General features: G+C 43.0%; 1 protein-coding gene across 1 annotated transcript in view; it reads right to left on the bottom strand.

Annotated features, from left to right (window-relative positions):
- The window catches only part of GALNT1 (polypeptide N-acetylgalactosaminyltransferase 1), a 54,039-nt gene extending 36,550 nt beyond the window's left edge, over positions 1 to 17,489 (bottom strand). The window contains exons 1-2 of the mRNA XM_042474906.1: positions 17,287 to 17,489; positions 1,267 to 1,490 (exon numbers count right to left, since the gene is read on the bottom strand). Coding sequence (XP_042330840.1) covers positions 1,267 to 1,405 — 139 coding nt within the window. The 5' untranslated portion in view covers positions 1,406 to 1,490; positions 17,287 to 17,489. The remainder of the gene's footprint in view (positions 1 to 1,266; positions 1,491 to 17,286) is intronic.
- Positions 17,490 to 23,076: the final 5,587 nt, after the last annotated feature.

The following is a 23,076-nucleotide window of genomic DNA, read 5'->3' as shown; positions in this document are numbered from 1 at the left end:
CTGGGTATCATCAGCATACTACTGACACCTGACTCCAAAAATCCAGACAACCACTTCCAGTGATTTCATGTAGATGCTAAAGAGAATTAAAGACAAGACTGAACCCTCAGGAACACCACAGGACAGTGCCCAAGGAGTCAAACACAATCTCCTATAACCACTCTCTAAGTGAGCCCTTCCAAGAAAGAATGGAGCCACTACAGACCAGTACTTGAAGCCCCATCCCAGAGAGGTGACTCGGAAGGATACTATGGTCAATGGCCCTTGGGTCCCTTCCAATTCTAGAATTCTATTATTCTAGTAAGTTTGCTTAATTTTTCCCGTTTCAGTTCAAATACTTTTGGGCTGCTGGGAAATTAAATAGTTATGCTTAGTAAATGTAATCCGAGCAAACGTGCTAAATTAGATCATGACCTATGTGGGGCATTGAAAAAAAAATCAAATTCAATATTTTGTAGAAAATCCACATGCTTAGGTGAAAGTCAACTTGTTTCACATAAAGAGAATGCTGGACATTAGGAACAGCAAGTCTTCACTGCACTTGTATATGTAATCAAAAAGTTGCATGCCAGCTGGTTTAATGATTGTTAAAGAGTCCTATCTAGAATACATTATGACATTACTTGGAGGCCTGACTGAATTGTTTGAGCTTCCAGAGGGAACGGTAGCAATTAAAATTAAGTGCAAGCTGCCAATTTTCATAACACAATTTGGGGCAGGGGCAAGGTTACAGATTTTCAATTTTCCCCTAGAGTGGTTCCTTTGTCTAATACAGCATGGTGAACTTGTGTTGAAGAGAAATTGTCCCTACTGGGCAACCAATACTGACTGTAGGTGATAATTACAGTTCTCCTGGAAATTGGGATTTGAGATTACTAGACTCTTTGTATAATATTATGATCCTTGTGGACAGAGTGGAAATAAATAAACACAAAAAAATAAATGTTGCTGTAGCCTGATATGTCAAGGCAAGCTCTGGTAAAGCACTTTAGCTTCAGAATGCCTGTCACACAGCCAGTGCTACTGGAAGGAAGGGAGGAAACTGTTTTCTTCCCATTGTGACTTCTTCCCCACATACAAGAACAGAGTGGTGGATAGGCACCTGGATTTCAGCAATCCTGCAAACAACAACACCACAACACCCCCCCCCAACTTATCTATTCAGTGACCTTTAAATCACCTTGACTTGGTCTAGAGTCAAACCAGCCCACCTCCCCACACAATTAAATGAAGTTTAAGTCTGCATGCCAAAAACTATGTACTTACCATCCCCAGGTGGAAGGCCTCGTTCTTTTTTCTCATCACATTTGTTGCATTCACTGAAGTAAAGTAACAAAAACATATCCAAAAGGACCCAAACCAGTGAGGTGGCAAGGACCACCTTGCAATATGCAAATTTTCTCATGGCACGTTGACTCCAGGATACACTATTTTTTGTATTTGATTCAGTGACATGGATGTAATTCCATTTCAACGTTTCTGTTCTTTATCTATGGAAAGAGAGAAAAAGGGATGAGTATGTGATGAACCTAGTGCTTAAAATTTAAAATGCAACTTAAATTTTTGAGTTTCTATATTTAAAAAATGATGCTAAGGCAATGCAAGCTGAAATAGATATATTCTAGTGACTCAATCTTATTGGAAGAAGTATTCCTCTTTTCGAGAAAGCCATGTGGAAATACAGGACATGGGGTTAAGTGAAGGTTATAACCCTTTGCCCCCTTGTTGGTGTGTGCCCTCTAGATGTTTCCCACTTATGGCAACCCTTACAGAGTTTACCCCACAAAAATTGGTTCTCAATGCTACTTGACATAATTTTCATCTTCAACGGAAAATACCACGAAGGATTACTGTCTGTAGAACATATCTAACTTGATTTCAATAAATCCTATAGGTCCAAGAGTCTAGGAGGAAACAATCCTTTCCAATGTCTGCTTTCATTTAAGCTTTGCCACTAAGAGATAGCTCCAGTAAAACAAGGCTTTACAGAAAGAACAGTAAAAATCATGCTACAGAAATGTATGCCTAGCAACCAGTGAAATAAATGCTTCAGTTTCCTAAACCATCTTATGTTTAAAGTGATCCCTAAACTGGCAATGTAAAATAAATAACTCTCAGTACCAATGATATTCCATTGAATCATCTGAAGTTATTTTGACTTCCTCTACATCCGAACCTTTTGGAAAAATAAACTCTGCACTGCCAGGAAAGAGGAAAACCTTACAGCACACTTTAAATAAAGTGTTTTTCTAAACTGTGATAATGACCTTGTTTTTCTGATATTATTTGTATCGTGCCACAAGTACATGAATTGGGAAACAATCCATATATCAGTGTGTTAAGCCATCACTTTTTTCACAATGAGTAAATCTTATTTACTCATTGTGGATGCGGCAGTTCAGTGGTTAAGATGACAATTCTGACGATCGGAAGTTGGCAGTTCAAGGCCCGAGTGCTGCATAATGGGGTGAGCTCCTGTCACTAGTTCCAACTTCTGCCAACCTAGCAGTTGAAAAGCATGCAAATGCAAGTAGATAAACAGATACCACTTCGGTGGGAAGGTAACAACTTTTGATGCAGTCATACTGGCCATATGACCACCAGATTCGTCTTTGGACAACGCTGGCTCTTGGGCTTAGTAACAGAGATTATTACCACCCCCTACGGCCGGTTAGGACTAGACATTCATGTCAAGGGACTACCTTTACCTTTACATTTTAAATCTTATTTGCATCATATTTTAGATTATACATTTAATTATACATATGATAATACAGAAAAATTATCATATGAAATGGCCTTCAAAAGAAGGAAGAGTCATCTGTTATTATCAAATTCCACTGTTCATTTACACATTATTCTCCATGTAAAAAAATACAGGTCTATACATTTTACTCCAAAACCAATCTATAGTATGTTGCTTATACTTCGCCAGATTTGTTCGGTACTGGCTGCCTTGTATTTTAAAACAACATTGTATTAAAGAATCACTAACGTAAACAGTTAGATGTTCACTGTATAACATGTAAACCTGATTCCAAACTTATGAACTGTCTTTCATCTACATGAGATCCTAAAGTAATATATACAGCACTGTAAAAAGATGAAGCCAGATGCCCCTCTGTATCCACGGATTCTACATACATGAATTCAACCATCCATAGCTTACAGTTTTTTTTAAAAAAAAATTCAAAACACAAACCTTGACACTATTTTAAAACACTTTCCATGGGACTTAAACATCTATAGATTTGGATATCCATGGGGGGGGGGTGTCCTGGAAACAAACCTCAGCAGATACCAAGACCCCACTGTACTATTACAATGCAAAAAAGAGATATAATTATTCTACCAATTAAAAACATAGCTATTAAGATGCCTAGGCAAACAAGGGACCTTCTAATGCTGAAAAGCAAGCAGTTGATGCTTTTCAGCTTCACAGTTATCTGCATCTCTGTCCTGTTTTAGGCATTGTTTCTTATCTCAAACTGAGAATTATACTCTGATCTATATCCCTTAGGGAATGATGGATGCTATGAGAGCTGTTTGATAGTTAAAAAAGAAAAAAAATGTTTCCAATGTTATTGCCTTTTTACACAGAGTATTGCATTGTTTACTTTTTCTCCCAGAATAGAGAAAATGCATAAAGAGGTTGTTTAAGGAAATCTTTGATGATGTGCCTTTTCTGTTCAATGAAACATTATTTCCAGATTTATATGATAAGAAATGTACCAATGAAGAAGGTGTGTCAAAAGACCTAAGAGGAGGAATGATCCTATCTGGCCCGTCTGTTTATACAGTCGACCCTCGACATCCATGGACTTGCCATCCACGGATCCAAGCATCCACAGATAGCAAGCCCGCATTGTCCCCAATGGTGGTGTGTGCAAGTGGCTGCGCCATTAAATTTCATAATCCCAATGCTGGTGTGGCAGCATGCACATGCCACCATTGGGGACAATGCAGGCTTGAACATCTGTGGATGTTGGTATCTGCAGGGGGGTCCAGACTGGATCCCCCATGGATATCAAGGGCCGACTGTGCACACTACCACCATTTGTCTGTCATGACCTTTGCCTGTAACTTCTGAGCATCACTTCAAGGCGTTTTTCTGTTTGAAAGGACTTCCTGGGCACCAATATAAGAGAGGCTTCTTGCATTATCAAATGACCTGAGATGCAAAGCATTCTACAATCTCAGTAGGCATTGCCCTTGATGGCTACTGTACTGAAAATGGCACACTCTTTGTAACATAAGCTTGCTCAGACCATTGCACTAACAAATGCTACATATGGAATGGGAAGCTCATTGTTGTAGATCGGATCATACAGTATATGAAATGCTAATCTTCTGAAGGTTTTGGACTTCAGCTCTCAAAAGTCTTAGTCAGTGTGGGAAATACTCAGGAATTCTGGGAGCTGAAACACCAAACACATGGAGGACCAGACTGTGAGAATCACTACTTTAAAGAACATCTTCCATCTTTTCTATTTTGGCAGACGACTTTTAACTTTGAATACAGCCACAGAAATGTATAGGTTAATCATTTTCTCCACAAACATAAACATGTAGACATTTTCTTTTTTCATAAGAAACCCTAATTTTTTCCTATATTCTCCCCTATTCCCATTCCAGGATAGCAGTAAGTCAACAAAATGAAACAATGGAAAAAGCCAAGATAGCACAATTGTGATTAGACAACAGATACTTTTCTACTCGCTTTCCATGAGAAACAGTCAAGTGCTTCTGCTGTAAATCAGACTCTTACAGGTCTAAAAAGAAACGTTGGCTGAAATGTTTGGAAGACAGTATCATGAACACAAATACATCCTATTTCTGTCATTCTTATATTTCAGTCTACAGAGACCCTACACCTTAGATAAAGGAGCTTACAACAATCTACCGTTAATACGGCAAGCTTGGAATGGGGGTGAGGAAAAGTTGAACATAAAGTTCTTGTACCTGGTTTACTCTTATTTGGAAAAGGGGAGAGATCTAGTCTTATATGGATAATGGTTGTAGAGTTGAGAGCAGCTGAAGTGTTTAGGGGAGACACAATTAGCCCAGTTCCTGTAAGCCATTTTTGCCATTAATCCTCCTTCTCTCTCAAAATTTGAGGATTCTGGGATACAAATTATTCTAAAACCCCAACTGCTGTTAATTCACTTGCTCTCACTGGGAGGTTTGGATTTCTGGGAGAAAAACCCAGAGATAACACCCAAGACCAATCTTGATAAAATGCTCCCCTCTCCTATCCCAATTCAGCACAGTTACATTCAAAATATTTGGGTACCATCAGCAAATTGTCCCTTTCCCTCTAACATCAAATGAAAATTATAAGTAACCCAGAGGTTGGGTCACACACATTTGTCTAATGTATATACTCGACTATAAGTAGAGAAATTTATGCTAAAAAATTGACCCTAAAATCCTGGGTTGATGTATATAGAGGTTAATATGGTAATGCTGCTGAGAGAAGCACCACCCCACTCTCCCGGCCTCAGCAGTGATCCCTAAAAAAGCTACCGATGTAGGGTACTTTGTGTGTAAAAATGAGGTAAGTCTCTCCTCCATTGGATTGCAAATCTACAGCGCTATATAAATGAATAAATAATAAAGACTTCTCTCTTCCTCCTCTACCTGGATCTCTAATCCCAAGGAAAGCATCTCACTTTCCCGCACTTCTCTTCCCTTCTCAACATCTAGGATGTTAAAAGCATCTCCTCTAGCACCAGAGAAGTGGTGTTAGGTGGTCAGGAGAAGTCCAGAGTGGGAGAAGGAGGGAGGGAAGGAAGAGGTGTTTTCTTTTTATTTTCTCCTTTACATCTTTTGTTACTGCCCCTAATTTCTACCCTCAACTTATCCACGGGTCATATCAAAATCCATGATTTTGACCCTAAAACCTTCCCTCAACTTATACATGAGGTTGACTTGTACACTAGTATAAATGGTAGTTCTTATGTTATCAATTATATTCATAAACAGATGCTTCTCAGATATTTCTGCAACTGCTGAACTTAGGAAATAACTGTGAAGCTACTCCCACTGAGAGAAGTACAGTGTGCCCACATCATACACGAGCATGCTTTAAGCAGCTTTCAGCATACGCTGAAAGCCGCTTGAGGAGGAAGGGGCGGTGCGTCCCATAGGGATGAATGGGATGTGCGCCCGTGGTGCGCGTGTGCCGCCGCACTGCCACATGCACGAGTTCAATTCATTTAAATGGGGCTCGAGCATACGCGTTATTTGTTTTACGCAGGGGAGTCTGGAATGGATCCCTTGCATAAACAAAGGGTGCACTGTATTGGAAATTGCACAAAACCTTTTGTTAAGGACACCATAGACTCCACCCTACCTTCTGACAACTATCTCTTCCTTCCTCTGAGGCAAGTAAATGAGTCAGTAACAACGGGAAAGGCAGGTTCCTTGTTATTTTTTTCTGATTTCTAAATGGTTTAGCATGAATTCTAAAACATACAGTAATTACAGATAACTGGAAATATTGTAGCCATGGAAAGAAGGAGCTCTGCTTCCAGTATATTTCCGATTTCCTATTATCATCTAGCCATTCTGGCCAACTACTATCAATTGTCTTGCAAGACAAACTGGAGAGGAGGAGAGAGGGAGGGAGATGAAAAATATTTGGAGTCTGTCTCAGATAGCCATTCCATGCCAACCACAGGGCATGGTGAACAATGGACAGTAGAAGGCCATCTACCATCAACTTTCATGTGGGAAGGATTCCAGAAGGGGAACAAGATGAGAGTAAGAACAGGCACCTCCTCTTGTTTCAGAAATTGACTCTCTTCCCACCCATAGGGACAGCCATCACTATCTGCCTTGTGGGAAGCAATCTGTTGAATTCATTAACAGTTTTATTATGTTTTAATATTACTAATAAGCAATCTAAGATTTATACTCTGAAAAGTGACATAAAATTAAGGAAAGAAATTAGTATAGTCATTTTGTTTCAAAGTAACAGAAACCCAAAGGACCTCAATCCCTAACATGCTACAAATAAATAAATATATATTCTCAATCTTTTGAACTGATAACACAGGGCAGGGGGAGAGCAGCAATTGTCTTCTGTGTGCAGAGAACAGAAATTGTGGGGCAAATTGAAAACTATGTTATACTTATTTTTAGATCTAAAGTCACTTTGTTTCATTAGAAACTTAGGCGGGATACAGACCTCCGCTTTGTGGCGGTCTCCCGCCGGTGCCATTTGCTCTGCGCGAGAGCCACAGCAGCCAAACCGCGCGGCTCCCGAGCGGAGCAAAAAAGAAGCTCCATTTCGGAGCTTCTTTTTGCGGCGCCTCTATGACGTTGTGAGGCGCCGCTGGCGCATTCGCGACGTCATAGGCGCCGCAACACGTCTGGACGCTATGCATCCAGTACGCAAAGATGGCGGCGCCCATGTGGAAGGGGCGCCGCCATCTTGTACATATTCTATACGTACTAGGGTTAGGGGGTGCGGAAGCACCGCCCCTTCCTAACCCTAGTACGTATAGAATATGTACTATATGGCGGTTTGTATCCCGCCATAAATTCACACTTGGGTGTACAGCGCACCCGCTCCATACGCGACTTCCACTTTACACGGAAGACATGCTGGAATACATTGAATGGTGTGTGTGCCTCTGGCGCGTGCACACCACGCCACCGCAAACACAAGCCTCCTTCTATTGAATGGGGCTCGGGTTTACGAGATATTTCCCTTATATGGGGGGCAGAACGGATCCCCACGCAAGACAAGACTCCACTGTATTACAGTTTGGAAGTATGGTATATGGTACAGATTTACAAAATAATAAAATTAAAACCAGAGGAGTCTTATCATTATTAAGGTTAAACTGAACTAATTCTCCTCTAGCATCTATTGGGGGGAATCTGTTTTCAGAAAAACAAATTAAGAAGAGGGAAAAACTGGGAGCCAATCATTCAACACTAACTTTGCTTTATGAAACTTTAGGTAACTACTGATTTGTCAACATTTCTTTATCAGCAGTTCCTTCAATTTTATCATGTTCATAAATCTCTAGAAACCGAAAGGTTATCTTCTGGATTAGGCAACCTTCTCTACCCTTTCACTTAACAGTTTATTTCTTGACTTGCCATTACTAAACACATACCAGTTTACCAGGAGTCTGAAGAAGGTAAGAGGCAAAAGGTCAGAAGCTACTGTCCAAAGGAGTTAGAGATTGGTTTTAGGCAGGCAATCTCCCTGTGCAGTGTGTAGATCTGTACTGGTGTTGGGAACATAGGTGTGAATGTAAGCCTTCCCTCAATGTTATCACACACCTGGTAGCTTCTTAGACTTTCATGTAATGAACACATAGATCTTGTTTCAGTTGAATGTTTGGTCCATCCCATTACAGAGCTGTCATGATTGAAAACTACAGTCTTATCAAGCAATTCTGCTCAATGTGCAAGGATATGAGATTCAGCAGGACATTCAACAGCAGGACCTGCATATGAACCCATATCCCTGCCCACTTACACACAGATAAAAGCCTGTACAGAGCACATGTATGGCTCTCATAAAAATGTGGCACATGGGATGTGCTTAACCCAGACTACATTCCTGGACAAAATATCAATTCAATACGCTACAGTTGAAAGACCTTTTTAAGTATGTGTTTAGAAATCATGTGGGGGAAGAACAAAGTAGCAACATAAGCACACTCTCTCCAAATATTTTATTATAACTAGGTGTGGGATTAAGGGAAAGCCCATCACTGTTGGTGTGGGATGTTCCTTGCGCATGTAACAAAGGATGTAAAAGATGAAGCAAAGGAAAGGGTGACTACATTAGCTGTGATTCCAGCCTTTACATTTATTTCATAATTTTGCCTGATTTTAGCCCAGATCCTGGAAAAGCTGACAAACATACACAAACGTCTTATTCAAAACCTTCAAAGCCCAACTCCTCATCAGTAGACTATCCGAATAAACGGTGGAACTGTTCTTCAGTTACATCATTGATATAAACACTGCCTGTGCTATTGCAATCTATTGACTCATTATCCAATGTTGATTCATCTTTGTCTTTGTAGATTACATCATCTTCTGTGGCACTGATAGCTACTGCTGCATTTCAGGAATGACTTTGTGGAACTGAATCCCAAGCGTCCTTTACCAAATCAAAGTCTTGTTTCCTCAGGTTCCCTCCTTTTGATAACTTTGCCTGACCAGAATACATCCATTGTTGCCACATATTGCAGTCACTCCTTGAAAGGCTTGGTATGACAACTAACCAATCAATGCAGCATCAAAGTTAGGAAACCTGAATCACATGCTAAAGTAGTCAGCATTTTCTTTGCTTTGTCCTTTATATCCTTTGTTACATGTACTGTACATGGAATATATCACACACCAATAGTAACAGGTATGTTCTTAGCCCTATGCCTTTTCACTTACCCTACACATCACACAGGCACAATTACGTTCTCTTCTAATCCATCCAGCCTTTAGGATGAACATGAACAGATACACATGCTACAATTTTTAAGTTCTTTCACATGGTTTTCCTTTTGAATATTATCACTGGACACATCTACCAGACAAGTCAGGATGACTATGAAATGGGTCCTTCATGACAGGTCACTTACAGAAGTATGGTCTTCTCACCAACACTTGCTACAGTTCAATTACAAGGCATATCAAAAGTCATTGGGGTTTCTTCCATATCATCAATGTTAACCACACTGAAGTCCTTCTTTTTGTCTCTGCTTTATGATAAATTTATAGAATGAAATGACCTTTTTATCCAACCCTTTACACAGCTTCTGTGACATCTTTGTTCATTGATGAAGACACAATTTGTAGCAGTTCACAAACTGCATATATCAACCAGCCAATGCTTTAAACTGTGCCATATCTTTGGTCGATGATTTCTTCCTCTTTTGCCATCTGAATCACGCTTACCCAAATGCACTTATCCAAATGTAGCCATTTTGTTTCCATTTTATTATCTAGTCATTTAGATCCTTTTCCATTGCATCAAAAGACACAGGTTTGCAATGCAGCAATTTCTTTGACTTCAGCATTCCTTGTACTGTAGTTCAGCCTTTCCCCTCAGTTTCAAATGCTTCGCTGAGACCAAATTCTCTTACAGCTAAACAATTATTGGATCCCTTTGTATGTTCAATAACTTTCAGTTTGAACAATGCTATGCAAGAAGTTCTCATTTTCTTTTTGGAACTCATTTTGCAGAAGTTATAATTCTATTTTACATAACTGTAATAAACACAAGATTGATCATAGGCTTATCGCAGGATTTATTGAAATACTGATCACATACGTACAAGTGAAGGCTTTGGTACCATAAGAAAGGCCTTCTTTTCTGAAGAAGATTAACATCTGGTTGCAAGTAAGGGAAATAACACATGCAGACAAAATGGCTACCATGACTAGCTCAAGCATTTGGATAAGGTGGTTCAGATTGGGGGGGGGAAAAAGAAAAACATTAAGTAAACAAAGGTATTATAAAACAATTAATATGTCTTTTCAGCCACTTCCATAGCTGATTATGATGGTTCAGGTATCACTATCAGTCTCTGAAACTGTTGCCTTGTCTTAATCTCCTGGCATTAGCCTTATCTAAGATGAGTTGTGGACTGGGGGTCTTCTGCACTGGGCGATTCGAATTCAAGTTATTTCGCAAAGTACTGTCATACATGGGAGTCCCTCCGCATTGGCATGATTCAAATTGGCCAATCTGCACTTCGCGCGAAGTGCATTAGTGCAGAATGTTTTGTCACACCGGTGCTCAACATGAGGATTGGCCGATTCGTATCGGCCGCCACGCACATGCTCAGTGGTGCCCTGCATGGGTTGCGACCTTAAACGCTTCCGGGGTGAAAGGGGAGGGTCCCGTCCATGACCGCCGGTAAACACGCTGGAGAGCAGCTCATGCACATTAACAATCGCGATACAACGTGCCCAACTGTTTTTCTACATCCTTCTGCTGGTTTTAATGTTACCATGACCTTCCCTTGCAACAAATTAGCAATGCCCGGTTCTACGTGTGTGTGTGTGTGAGTGTGTGAGTATGTTTCTGGGGGGGGGGAGCAGTTCCAGCGGCTGTCAAGAGGCTGGATGGCCATCTAAGTAAATGGGGTGCTTTGATTAGGCCCCATTCATACTGGGGTAAAAGACATGGGGGAACTGGGATGATCCGGATGCCCCTCCCCTGATCGCTCCGTTAGCAAGTGCCCCACTACAATTGAAATCGAATGCATTTGACAGAAATCGAATGCATTCTGTAGATTGGCTGCTGCCAATCAGCTATCGTCATGGTGCGTTTGCAGGGCATCGGGGGAAGTGTTCCTCCCCTTTTTAAAGAAGCCAGGCACAGGGGTTTCCAGCGGCTCGCACAAGTGCAAGCCTGGCTCCATCTGCCTTGGAATATAAACCATGCGCATGTGCGCTAAAAAAAATGGTTTAAAAATGAAACATACATTCTGGAATATAAACCATGCGCATGTGCGCTCAAAAAAAAATTGTTTGAATTTGAAAAGGGGGGGGGTTGCCTGACATGAGCTCCGTTCATGACCTGATTTTTTCCTCCTGCAGGGAAGAAGAATGCCCAGCGACAGAGGGCTTTGGGGAGGGGATGCAGGAAAGAGGTCCTAAGAAGATGCTTCCTTGTCCCTTCTGCCCAGGGCTTCTTTCCTCCTCCCCCTCCCTCCGAGAGGGGAGAAATGCCTTGCCTTCCAGGGCAGGGAGGCGCGGGGGGCAACGGGAATCACGGTTCCAGCAGCCTCCTCCTCCTCCTCCCCGCTTGTGAGCCAGCTGGGTGCATCCCAGGCAGGGAACAGGCGCGGGGGGGCGCTAGAATCGCGGCGTCGCCGCCGTTCCAATGGCCTCTCCTCCTCCTCCCGGCTTGAGAGGCAGCCTAGGCTGGCTCCCAAGCCGGGGGAGGAGGAGGAGGGCTGCTGGAACGCGATTCCAGCGGCCCCGCGCCTCTTCCCTGCTGGGATGCACCAGGGATCGATGCCTCTCAAGCCGGGGAGGAGGAGGAGAGGAGGCTGCTGGAACCACGATTCCAGCGGCCCCGCGCCTCCTCTCTTGCCTGGGATGCAGCCAGGGTGCCTCTCAAGCCGGGAGGAGGAGGGGAGGCCGCTGGAACCGCCCCCCCCGCTTCCCTGTAAACCGGCAAGAGAAAGACCCCCCGGAAGTAAAATTGGAATCTGGGGGTCTTGCTTGGATGGAATTCAGGACTGGGTAGTCACCCAGACCCATTCGCACTGCGATCGAACAGAGCCCCAATCCAGGATATTGCCAATCCCCTTATCAGCGCACTGGCCAAACATGCTCCAAAAAGAGGAGCCAGTACGCATTCAGTTCGGCAGCTCGCGCATTCACTGTGAGTGCAGATTGGGCCATTCGAATGCTGGTATGATGGTATTGTGCGAAATAACGTGAATTCGAACCACCCAGTGCGGAAGACCCCCCGTTCCACCCTCATCTGATAAGGTATTAACTCCAACTCCTGTGGCAACCAGTGCTGACCCATGGATACGTCAACCCAGGTTTTCCGGGTAAATTGTTAAGACTGTAACTCCCCAACTTTCAGTTGAGGTATATACAGTATCACAAAATGAAATAATTCATAATCCAATTTTTTCAAGCTTTTTTCTTGAATTCTCCAGGCTTCTCATCTACAGACATGCATTCCTAGAAACTTACAGAAGATCTAGCAAGAAAACAGCTGAAAATGGACAAACCAGCTTTTAAAACATAATGTTTTTAAAGGACCAGCTTGGGGTATTGTATTGGGTTAAAGCAGTGGTTCCCAACCTGTGGGTCGGGACCCCTTTGGGGTCGAACGGGTCCCTAAGACCATCCGAAACACCATATTTGCATGTAGCAATGAAAATATTGTATGTTTGGGGGTCGCCACAACATGAAAACTGTAAAGGGTCGTGGCGTTAGAAAGGTTGGGAACCACTGTGTTAAGGCCTGTTACAGACGGCCAAAATAATGCTGCTTCGGGTCTCTTGGAGGTATGCTATTTAAATGATGCATGGGTCCTAAGAGTCCGAGTCGCGCCCAAGCACACTCACCTTCCTAAATCACTGGGAGCTTTGGTGGCAGCTTCCGGATTCATAGGATGCATGAATCATTTAAATAGCATACCTCCAAAGAGTCCCGAAGAAGCTTTATTTTGGCAGTCTGTACGGCCAAAGTGTTTATAAACAGTTTTAACCAGGCATCTATTATATTGTAAATAATTTAATTCCATTTAATTACCACTCTATGTTTTAATTGCATCCTTTTTTTAATATTATGAGCCACTGTGGGTCCCAGTTCTGGGGAAAGAACAGGATACTACTACTACTCTACTACTACTAATAATATAAATAGAGTAGCCATCGCATCTCATTCTCAAAAATGACCCTGCATAATGATCTCCATCCAAAATGGGAAATGGAGATACACAGAAGAGAGAAGGAATGGCCAGCTAAACAGTTATTCAGGACCAATTATTCAGCCTGCACACAAGTGCTTATAGAGGCCTTAAAGAAGTACAGTATTGGATTCCTTTGCTGTTCAATAACTTTCGTTTGAACAGGATATAATAAACATATGAGGATTAGTAGTTAAAATTCAGAGGAATTGAAGTTAACTGCAACAATGTCCTATAAATTTGGCAGATGTCATGCATCTTACTAAGAGAGCTACAGTATGACCCCCATATCCACAGGGGATACTTCCCAGGCTTACCACGGATAGTGAAATAACAGATTTGGCAAACCCAATATTTCTAATGGAAACTGACCACAGAGTCATGCTGGAGGACCTTCAGATGCCTAGAGTGTTTTGTTCCAGATGTAGGTAAGTGAAACTGCAGTTGCTGATCTCAGATATGGAGGTCGTAGTTGTACAATTAAGAGGCATGAGGGACAATTTAACTACTGGCTTACTTTGGGGTGTTGACACCTCTGAAATGGACCATATTTTTCAATTCATGAAGCCTACTTTCCTGTTTTGTCTTTCCTTCAATGGGGTTAACGTATGGTTCATTTTCCTTAATATTTGGTTGTGCTGCCTTCAGTTCATGCACTGGTTAATCCGAAGGTGACCCACCAAAGTCATTTATATTAAGGGCTCATTCCATCCCTTCAACCCATACTTCTGCTGTGTAACACACTTCACAGCTGAAAGAGACGGTACGTTATTTTGTGGTTAGCCACTGTACTCTGCTTAATTCACAGAGTATGGTACTTTGTACTTGCTCTGGTTCCTAAGATCTGAATGTCCTATCTATGCAATGGTAGATACAGCTATAGGTGCAGTTAACAACATGGCCCAAATGGAGTGGCCTCATGCCACTCTGGCACCATTCATGCTGGGACCATGGTGACCACCTGTGCCCAGTCCCAATTGTCATGGGCTGCCAGAAATATATTCGCTCCTTCTTGGTCCAGTTCTCCTATGATGGTGTGGTGTTGGCATGGCTTCCAGCCACATTTGGAGTGTGCATCATCTAACGCCATGCCCCCAACATGGCCCGAACCAGTGTTTTGGCCCATCTGCTTCATGCCACAGTGAGTGAGTTTTTTGTTTTGCCTTGTCTTGCCTGACTGCAACGTATTTCATCAAAAGGTTCTTGTGCAAATAGCTATTTGTTTCTTCTCCCCTTCTAAAATGACCCATATTCTTTACTAAGATGTTGGGTCCTTTAAGGCAGGTATTGCTAAATCCAGTCTCGGTCCTTATAAGACAACCATACTGTCTTTTCTTCCTACCTACATTCCAAGGAAATGGAAAATCAAACTAATTCCACATTGTCCATCCCCCCCCGAACATGATGCCTCTGGCTTGTTTTTGAGATATCTCACTCTTCAGTAAAGATTCCTACAACATCTTATGAAGAGTCAGATACCCTGGTTTAATCACAGTTGATTCCACCCCCAGGAGCTTCCCATTAACCATAACACATAGGCCTGTTACAGACTGCCAAAATAAGCTGCTTCGGGTCTCTTTGGGGTATGCTATTAAATGATGCATGCATCCTAAGAATCGGAAGTTGCACCAAAGCTCCAGTGCTTAGGAATGGAGTGGCTTTGGCGCAACCTCCGCTCTTAGGACCCATGCATCATTTAAATGCCTACTCCAAAGGACCCGAAGCCAGCTTTATTTGGCAGTCTGTAACGGCCATAGTTTATATAAGATATTTTGATGCTTCTTCTCCTTTGCTAAATTCAAAGGATTAGTAAAAAAAAAAACCACCATTAAAGAGTCCCATAAATATAAAACAATGTATAAGAGTTATAAACAGGTCACAACTGAGTAGTGCCAGTGAAATGCTGTTTTCAAACAAACACAAATACACAACTAGCACACATAAGATAGACGCCCCCTCAAAATAAGGCCTATCTCTGTGTTACTGCCTTATGGGATTCTGGAAGCCACAGAATGGCTTTGGAAACTACAATAGCCTAGGAAACCTTCTTTGAGAAAGTAACTTTTAGGGACGGTAAGTCTTCATGTACTGCTACCAACACCTTTAACAAAGGTCCAGTAGCAGACTAATAATGAGATACAAGGGCCCGAAAAAAAAGCTGCTTTGGGTCACTTTGGAGGAGCCATGCTCCAGTCCTAAGGACTGTTGCGCAGCTTTGGCACAGATTGTGACAAGACAATGTAGGAATTAACGTAACTGCTGCATTTTTCACCGACCTTCACCTTTCAAATCAGACTTACGGGCGCCCATGATAGACCACATTCAATTCACCAATTTTTGAGGATGTACACTAGGATCACAATAACCAGATCACCTAGATAAGCTAACTTAAGAGCTGGTTGTAGATGCTGCCTGGAGTTCACATGGCAGTATCCCATCCAGGAGCACCTTTAAGCTGTACATTTGTTACTTTGGGGAGATGCAATCTCAACCAGAGCCGATAACGCTCCCAATTTCCAGATGTAGCAACCGCTAATCCATTTTGTCAGGATACAGCTTCAGCTTATTGGCACTGTTTAAGGCACCAATAAAGGGGGGGAAAGAGCTAAAAGCACCTTCTTCAAATTCTGTGGTAACCCAGCAGCTTCGTATCATATCAAATAGCAACACCCCACAACAAGATTGCTGGGGGCTAGCACAGAGTTCTCAATGCCATTCCCTGGGACTGGCCTTGTAGGCATGAGTGAAGCCAACATTAAAAGGCCCCCAACTGCCAAAACCCCTAGAGCTGATCTAGGAAGGGGGTCAAAAGCTGCTAAGTGGCAGAGGCCTGTTACAGACTGCCAAATAGGCTGCTTGATCTCTTTGGAGGTATGCTATTTAAATGATGCCATGCGTCCTAAGAATCCAGAAGCTGCACCAAGCTGGCTCCAGTGCTTAGGATGGAGTGTGGCTTTGGCGCGACCTCTGGACTCTTAGGACCCAAGCATCATTTAAGCATACCTCCAAAGAGACCCCAAGCAGCTTTATTTTGGCAGTCTGTAACAGGCCTTAGTAAGAGTAAAAAACTGTCCTCTGTCTCTCTCGTTCATCAGGACAACCGAAGCTGATTGAGGCCCACAAATGAGTCAGGACAGACTGGGATTGTCTAGACATCGAGTGTACTCTAGGATATGTGAAGTTGACACCGTTTCTCAAGCGCCTTGCCCCAAAGGAGAGTGTCCAGCACTGAACGGATGGATCCCATTATGCATGCCATACGCATTTTGAGGCACCGAAACTGTTTCAGGGTTACATCAAGTGCAGTGGAAACTACTCCTTGTGCAACATTGCATTTAGCACCTGGACTTCTTGATTCAAACTGTTCCCTTTAGCTCAAATAAGCCACAATACTGTAGTCGAGAGAGAAGTCATCAGATTGTCCATATCCTCAGACAACATGGGAAGCCCTCTCCTTCTGGAGCTGGGGCTTTTCCTTTGCTGGGCTTCCTTCTGTTAGCACTCAAACCATACAAATACATTTAAAGTACTGTATATACTCGACTATAAGTCCACTTCATGTATAAGTTGATGGCAGGTTTTGGGGCCCCAATGATGGCTTAAGCTGAGGGTAAAACTTAGGGGCATGCAGCAGCAAAGGCTCTAAAGGAGGAAGCAAAGGGCAACTAGGCTAAAGGACTGACAAAATCCCAGCAGACGTCACTGTTTTGTGCTCAGACTAAATAAAGGCTGGATGGAGAAGAGAAGAGAGGGAGGTCAGCGCTTTACAAACTCCAACTCCCAGAATTCCATAGCCAAGAGCCAGACAAAGAGTTAAAGCGGTTCCAAACCGGGTTATTTCCCCAGTGTGGATGTAGCTTCCAAAGAGGTACCTGAAGCTCTTGCGCAGAGTCGACGCAGAGAGATCTGAGTTCAAGTCTCCATCCCCGGCTGGGATCCGAAGGAGGGGCTGAGAAGCACCAAGGAGAGGCCGAGGAGGGCATCCGTCTCTCCTGCAGACCCTTGCTGCTGCTGCTGCCGCCGCCTCTTCTTCTTCTTCTTCCGCGGACAGGCCCCGAAGGCGGCTGCTGCTGCTGCTGCTGCTGCTGCTGCTTCCTCCTCCGCCGCCACTTTCCCGCCAACCAGGTCCCCCTGGCGGTGGAGGGGAGGGCGGCGCCGCCAGCTCGGAGGGAGCCCCGCCGCCGCTGCCTCCGCCGCCGCAACCTGGCTGGCCGGCCGGCTCTCAAAGGACGCTCCTGACAGGAAGAGAGAGGAGGAGGTGTTAACCGTCGCACCTCAAGAGCGCGCCCGCCCGACGACGACGACGACGACGACGCCCCGTTGCCTGGCGAGCGCGCCCTCCCTCGGCGTCATTGGCCCACGCAAGCTTCGCCCCGCCCACTCTTGGCGACGTGACGGGGTTGGGTAAGGGTCCCGCCCCGCCCACAGGCGCGACCCGGATGTCTCAGTCACGTGGGTGGTCTCTCTTTCTCTCTCTGAGTGAAGAAGGAAGGAAGCGAGGAAGGTGACAGAACGGGTGGGCGTGGCCGGAGGAGAGGGGTGGGCGTGGCGTCGTGGCTTACGTCACGCTGTGGGAGGGAGGGAGGGGCTGCTCTGCGGATGGGCTTCGAATTGATCACGTGTTGTATATGTGTGAGTGTAAGTGTATATACATATGAGTGTATATGTGTATATCATATCTATATGTGTGTGTATATATCTGTGTATATATATATGTATATATATATATGTATATATATGTGTGTGTGTAAATATATATATTATCTGTGTGTGTATATATGTATGCATATATATTCATGTGTCTGTATATGTGTGTGTGTATATATATATGTATATATATATATGTGTGTGTGTGTGTATGTGTGTGTGTGTATATGTATATATATGTGTGTGTGTATATATGTATGTATCAGTATATGTGTGTGTCTATATATGTGTAAATATACATATCTGTGTGTATATATGTATACATATATATGCATGTGTCTGTATGTGTGTGTGTGTATATGTATATATATATGTGTGTGTGTGTATATATGTGTGCGTGTGTGTGTGTCGGTATATGTGTGTGTGTAAATATATATATATATCTGTGTGTGTATATATGTATACATATATATGCATGTGTCTGTATATGTGTGTGTGTATATATATGTATATATATGTGTGTGTGTGTGTGTGTTGGTATATGTGTGTGTGTAAATATATATATATATATATATATCTGTGTGTGTATATACATATACATATATATGCATGTGTCTGTGTGTGTATGCATACATTGTGTGTGTACAGTTGGCCCTCCGTTTTCACAGGGCATCCGCTCAGGACCCCTCTGCAAAAGCCAGCAGAGGCTCGTGCATAATCAAGCCCCATAGGCTTGAATGGGGCATGTGCCCATGGGCAGGGGCGCACCCCATTAAAAATAGTGGAGGTCGCCCCTCTGCGGATTTTCAAGGTCACAGACCAAGATCTGTTAATTAGGAGGGGTGACTGTATATATATAAATGTGTGTGTGTGTAAGTGTGTGTGTATATATGTACAGTATATGTGTATAGAGAGCACATTTGGATTGGTGTCACCTGGTGCAGTGTCTCTCTCTCTCACACACACACACAAACACACACCCATTGATAGGTATCCATCATAGCATACCATACAGAATCTCTAGGAATGTGAAATCAAAGGCTTTCATGGCCAGCATTCATAGTTTTTTGTGGGTTTTTCAGGCTATATGGCCGTGTTCTGGAAGAGTTTCTTCCTGACGTTTTGCCAGCATCTGTGGCTGGCATCTTCAGAGAGTGGGTATACTGTGTGACCCTGGGTATGGAGGAGTGGTTCCCATGTTAATCTCTGTATGGTTCTGTTGTTGAATGGCAAGGCCTCAGGGTGTCTATTTAATTAATGATCTGACCCAGGGCCAGTGGCATCTCTGGGGCTGGTGTCCCTCGGTGCGCTCACTCATGGTGCCAGCCCCTCATTGACCTCCTCCTCTCATTTCACACCATACAGACTCCTCAGTAATATTTTTTGGGTGCTAATGTTACTCATAAATCATAATTCCCACATACCACTGAATGTCGTGCTAAGAATCGTGACATATTAAAGAACTAGCAAAATCAAAACCACATCTTCAAATCACAATATCAGGCACATAGCCTAAATATATTTCCATATACATAGTGAAGATTTGGTTAAGAATGTGATGTTTTTAAATGGAAATGGAAAAGGACAGAATCGGAGAAACAGAGCGGTTCCCAATAGGAGTTTGTAGTTATGACATCTGGCCACCTGGACATACCCCCCTCCCACACACACATATTTACATGTATTGCCTCAGTCATTTTGCAAAGTGGAACAAGACTGTTTCAGGGGTGAAGACTGACAGAAATCTTACTTCTCTCAAAAATGAGGATTTAAGATCCAAATAGCCTGAAATCCTCAATTAACTTATAGAGTTGGGAGAGACTTCAAGGGCCATCCAGTTGAACACCCTGCCATGCAGGAATTCACAATCAAAGCACCCCTAACAGATAGCCATCCAGCCTCGGTTTAAAAACCTCCGAAGAAGGAGACTCCCCCAGGGAGTATGTTCCACTGTCAAACAGCTCTTACTATCATGAAGTCCCTCCTAATGTTGAGTTGGAATCTCTTTTCCTGTAGCTTGCATCCATTGCTCTGGGTCCTGTTCTCTGGAGCTGCAGAAAACAAGTTTGCTCCCTCCTCAATATGACATCCCTTCAAATATTTAAACAGGGCTGTCATGTCACATCTTAACCTTCTCCAGGCTAAACATACCCAGCTCTCTAAGGTGTTTATCACATGGAGGTTTTTGCAGGTCAGATCCGGGGTGACTCCTGCTTCATCTATGCGAATTCAAGTCGCAACTTGAATATTTTATCACACCTGGTTGTCCTTCTGTTGCCCTTCCAAATCGAGGGGGAATCAAACCCAAGGCAAGTCACGTGATGCGGATTCACGCAAAGCGGAGTGAGTGCAAATTGTGTTAACACACTGGTGCAAACCATGCGGATTCCACAATTCGAATCGGCACCCTTGCACATGCTCAATTGGGGTCTGAACGCATTGTGACGTTTCTGGGATGAAAAGGGGTGCAAGTTCTTGTTCCCTGCTTCGTGTCATTTGCCTTGTGAATATTTCTGTGTCTTCTTCATCCCCCTTTTTTATTTTCCCTTCCATTTCAGCAATTTCAACACACACATAGATAGATAGATAGATAGATAGATAGATAGATAGATAGATAGATAGACATATCTGTGTATTCACATTCACACACACACACACACACACACATATATATATATATTCCCAAAAAATGAGTTACCCTGAAAGTTGCCCTGAAAGTGAAAGGACCACCGAAAGGAAATGGGGGAAAGTTACAGCGCAGCATCATGGGAAATTTGCAACCCGGGGGGTTTGTGGTGGTGTACCAGAGCAGAAGCAATGTTGCATTGCACACCAGATCAATTCAGAGTGAAATCAAAGTGAGCTTGGAAGCGATTTCTGTAAATCCGCTTGTTACCGATTTCACCAAAATGAGGAGTTACTTTGGAATCACTGCAGATGCACCACGGAAGGAGCTCCCATAGAACGGAATCGCGTGTGATAACACATCACGTTATTGCGTGAATGCACATCATTGGACCCACAGTCATGTCGGATTTGAGCTGCAAAAAGCTACAAAAACCTCCGTGTAAGGCCTGTTACAGACTGCCAAAATAAAGCTGCTTCGGGTCTCTTTGGAGGTATGCTGTTTAAATGATGCATGCACCCTAAGAATCCGGAAGCTGCACCAAAGCTGCACTCCAGTGCTTAGTAATGGAGTGTGGCTTTGGCGCGACCTCCGGACTCTTAGGACCCAGGCATCATTTAAATAACATACCTCCAAAGAGACTCGAAGCAGCTTTATTTTGGCAGTCTGTAACAGGCCAATGTCTCTCTTCATAAGGCATGGTTTCCAGACCTTTCACCATTTTGGTCCCCCTCCTCAGGACATGCGGTAGCTTGTCAACATCCTTTTTGAATTTTGGTGCCCAGAACTGGACACAGTATTCCAGGCAAGGCCTGACCAAAGCAGAATAGAGTGGTACTATTACTTCTCTCAGTCTAGACACTATACTTCTATTGATGCAGCCTAGAATCACATTGGCTTTTTAAGCTGCTGCATCACACTTTTGTCTTATGTTCAACTTGTGGTCTACTGGGACTTCTAGATTCCTTTGATATGTACTGTTGTCAAGCCAGGTGTCCCCCATCTGTGCCTTTCCCTTTTTTTCTGCCTGAGTAGTACCTTATATTTCTCCCTGTGGGAATTCATTTTGTTAGTTTTAGCTTTCTAATCCAAGCCCTTTCAATAAAGACAATGTTATGATGTGACATTTTAAAGTTTTAGATTTTCCTCCTTTGTAGAAAAATATGGTTGAAAAAATATGAACAAAGTGTGCGGCTTTGGATGAATGATTATGAAAGCACAACTGAACGTGTTGGCTAATATCAGGTTGTCTGAAACTGACCACTGGTAAACATTTGTAAATGCTTTTATCCCCTGTTCACCAGGATAACTATATTTTATGGAAAGCAACGATAAGCCTTATCAGCTAATGAAATGAGCTTTTCTGGCTTTCTTATCTGCAAAATTTATAATAACATTATCAAAATCAATTTCTTTGGAAATGCTTGATTCAATATTCAGTCTTGTTAAATCAACAAGTTGGGTTTCAGGCCTGGTAGACCTTTAAAAGGTTTTTAATATGTTTGAGTTTGCTAAAAGACCTTTCTGCTGATGTTACCATAACTGGAATTGGCAACAATATTCTCGGACTAACACAAACCTTTATTATATCTCACAAAATTTGTAGTCCGTTAATAAGTTTAGCGATTTTAAATGTTTCATTTATAGTTTTCCAGCATTTGCTTTATGTACTGAAGGTAAATGTTGCATTTCTGTTGCAAAATTCTCATCCTTAAGGTCAGTGGGATATTGGTGAACTAACTCTCACACTCCCTCAGCCTCAGAGGATGGCAATGGCAAACCACTTTTGAAATCTTGCCAAGACAACCCCATGATAGGGTCACCATAAGTCAGAAATGACTTGGGTACACAACCGCAACAGTACTAAACACATAACACTGGATGCTGTTAGTTTAACTTATTTCCTTTCTGATTTCCAGCCTACAAATACCACATTCCAAAACTCCAGCATTCATGTGTCCATCTACCCACACTGGCCTTAGCTAGCATCTTTACTTCTGCCTTTGTCCTTCAATGACCATAGTTAAAACTGAACTTGTCACTTTATCATCATATTCATATGTTTTGCTTTTCCATGGGCATTCATACAGTATATAAAGATCCTTCCTCCACAATAGTTCACTTCATGCATCCAAGGAAGTAGACCAAGGGGTGTATGCATGAGTCAAAAGGATGCAGATCAAGGGGTGTATGTACAGGGCCTCCAGGCTGGTGTCCTCCTGTTTAGGTAATGCAGGCCAACAGCCACACACCCTTTTATGTGCTGCAACCGCTCTCCATAAAGGCCCATGATGTTGGAAAGGAAGGTGCCAGGCCACACGGATGAGGCCAGGTGCCCCGTTTCTACCCTCATGGGTGGGGACCTTCATTAAGTGAGGATCTTCATGGA

The sequence above is a fragment of the Sceloporus undulatus genome, chromosome 6, assembly GCF_019175285.1.
Source record: "Sceloporus undulatus isolate JIND9_A2432 ecotype Alabama chromosome 6, SceUnd_v1.1, whole genome shotgun sequence".
Taxonomy (NCBI): Eukaryota; Metazoa; Chordata; class Lepidosauria; order Squamata; family Phrynosomatidae; genus Sceloporus; species Sceloporus undulatus.
This window is presented reverse-complemented; position numbering and strand designations above follow the sequence as displayed.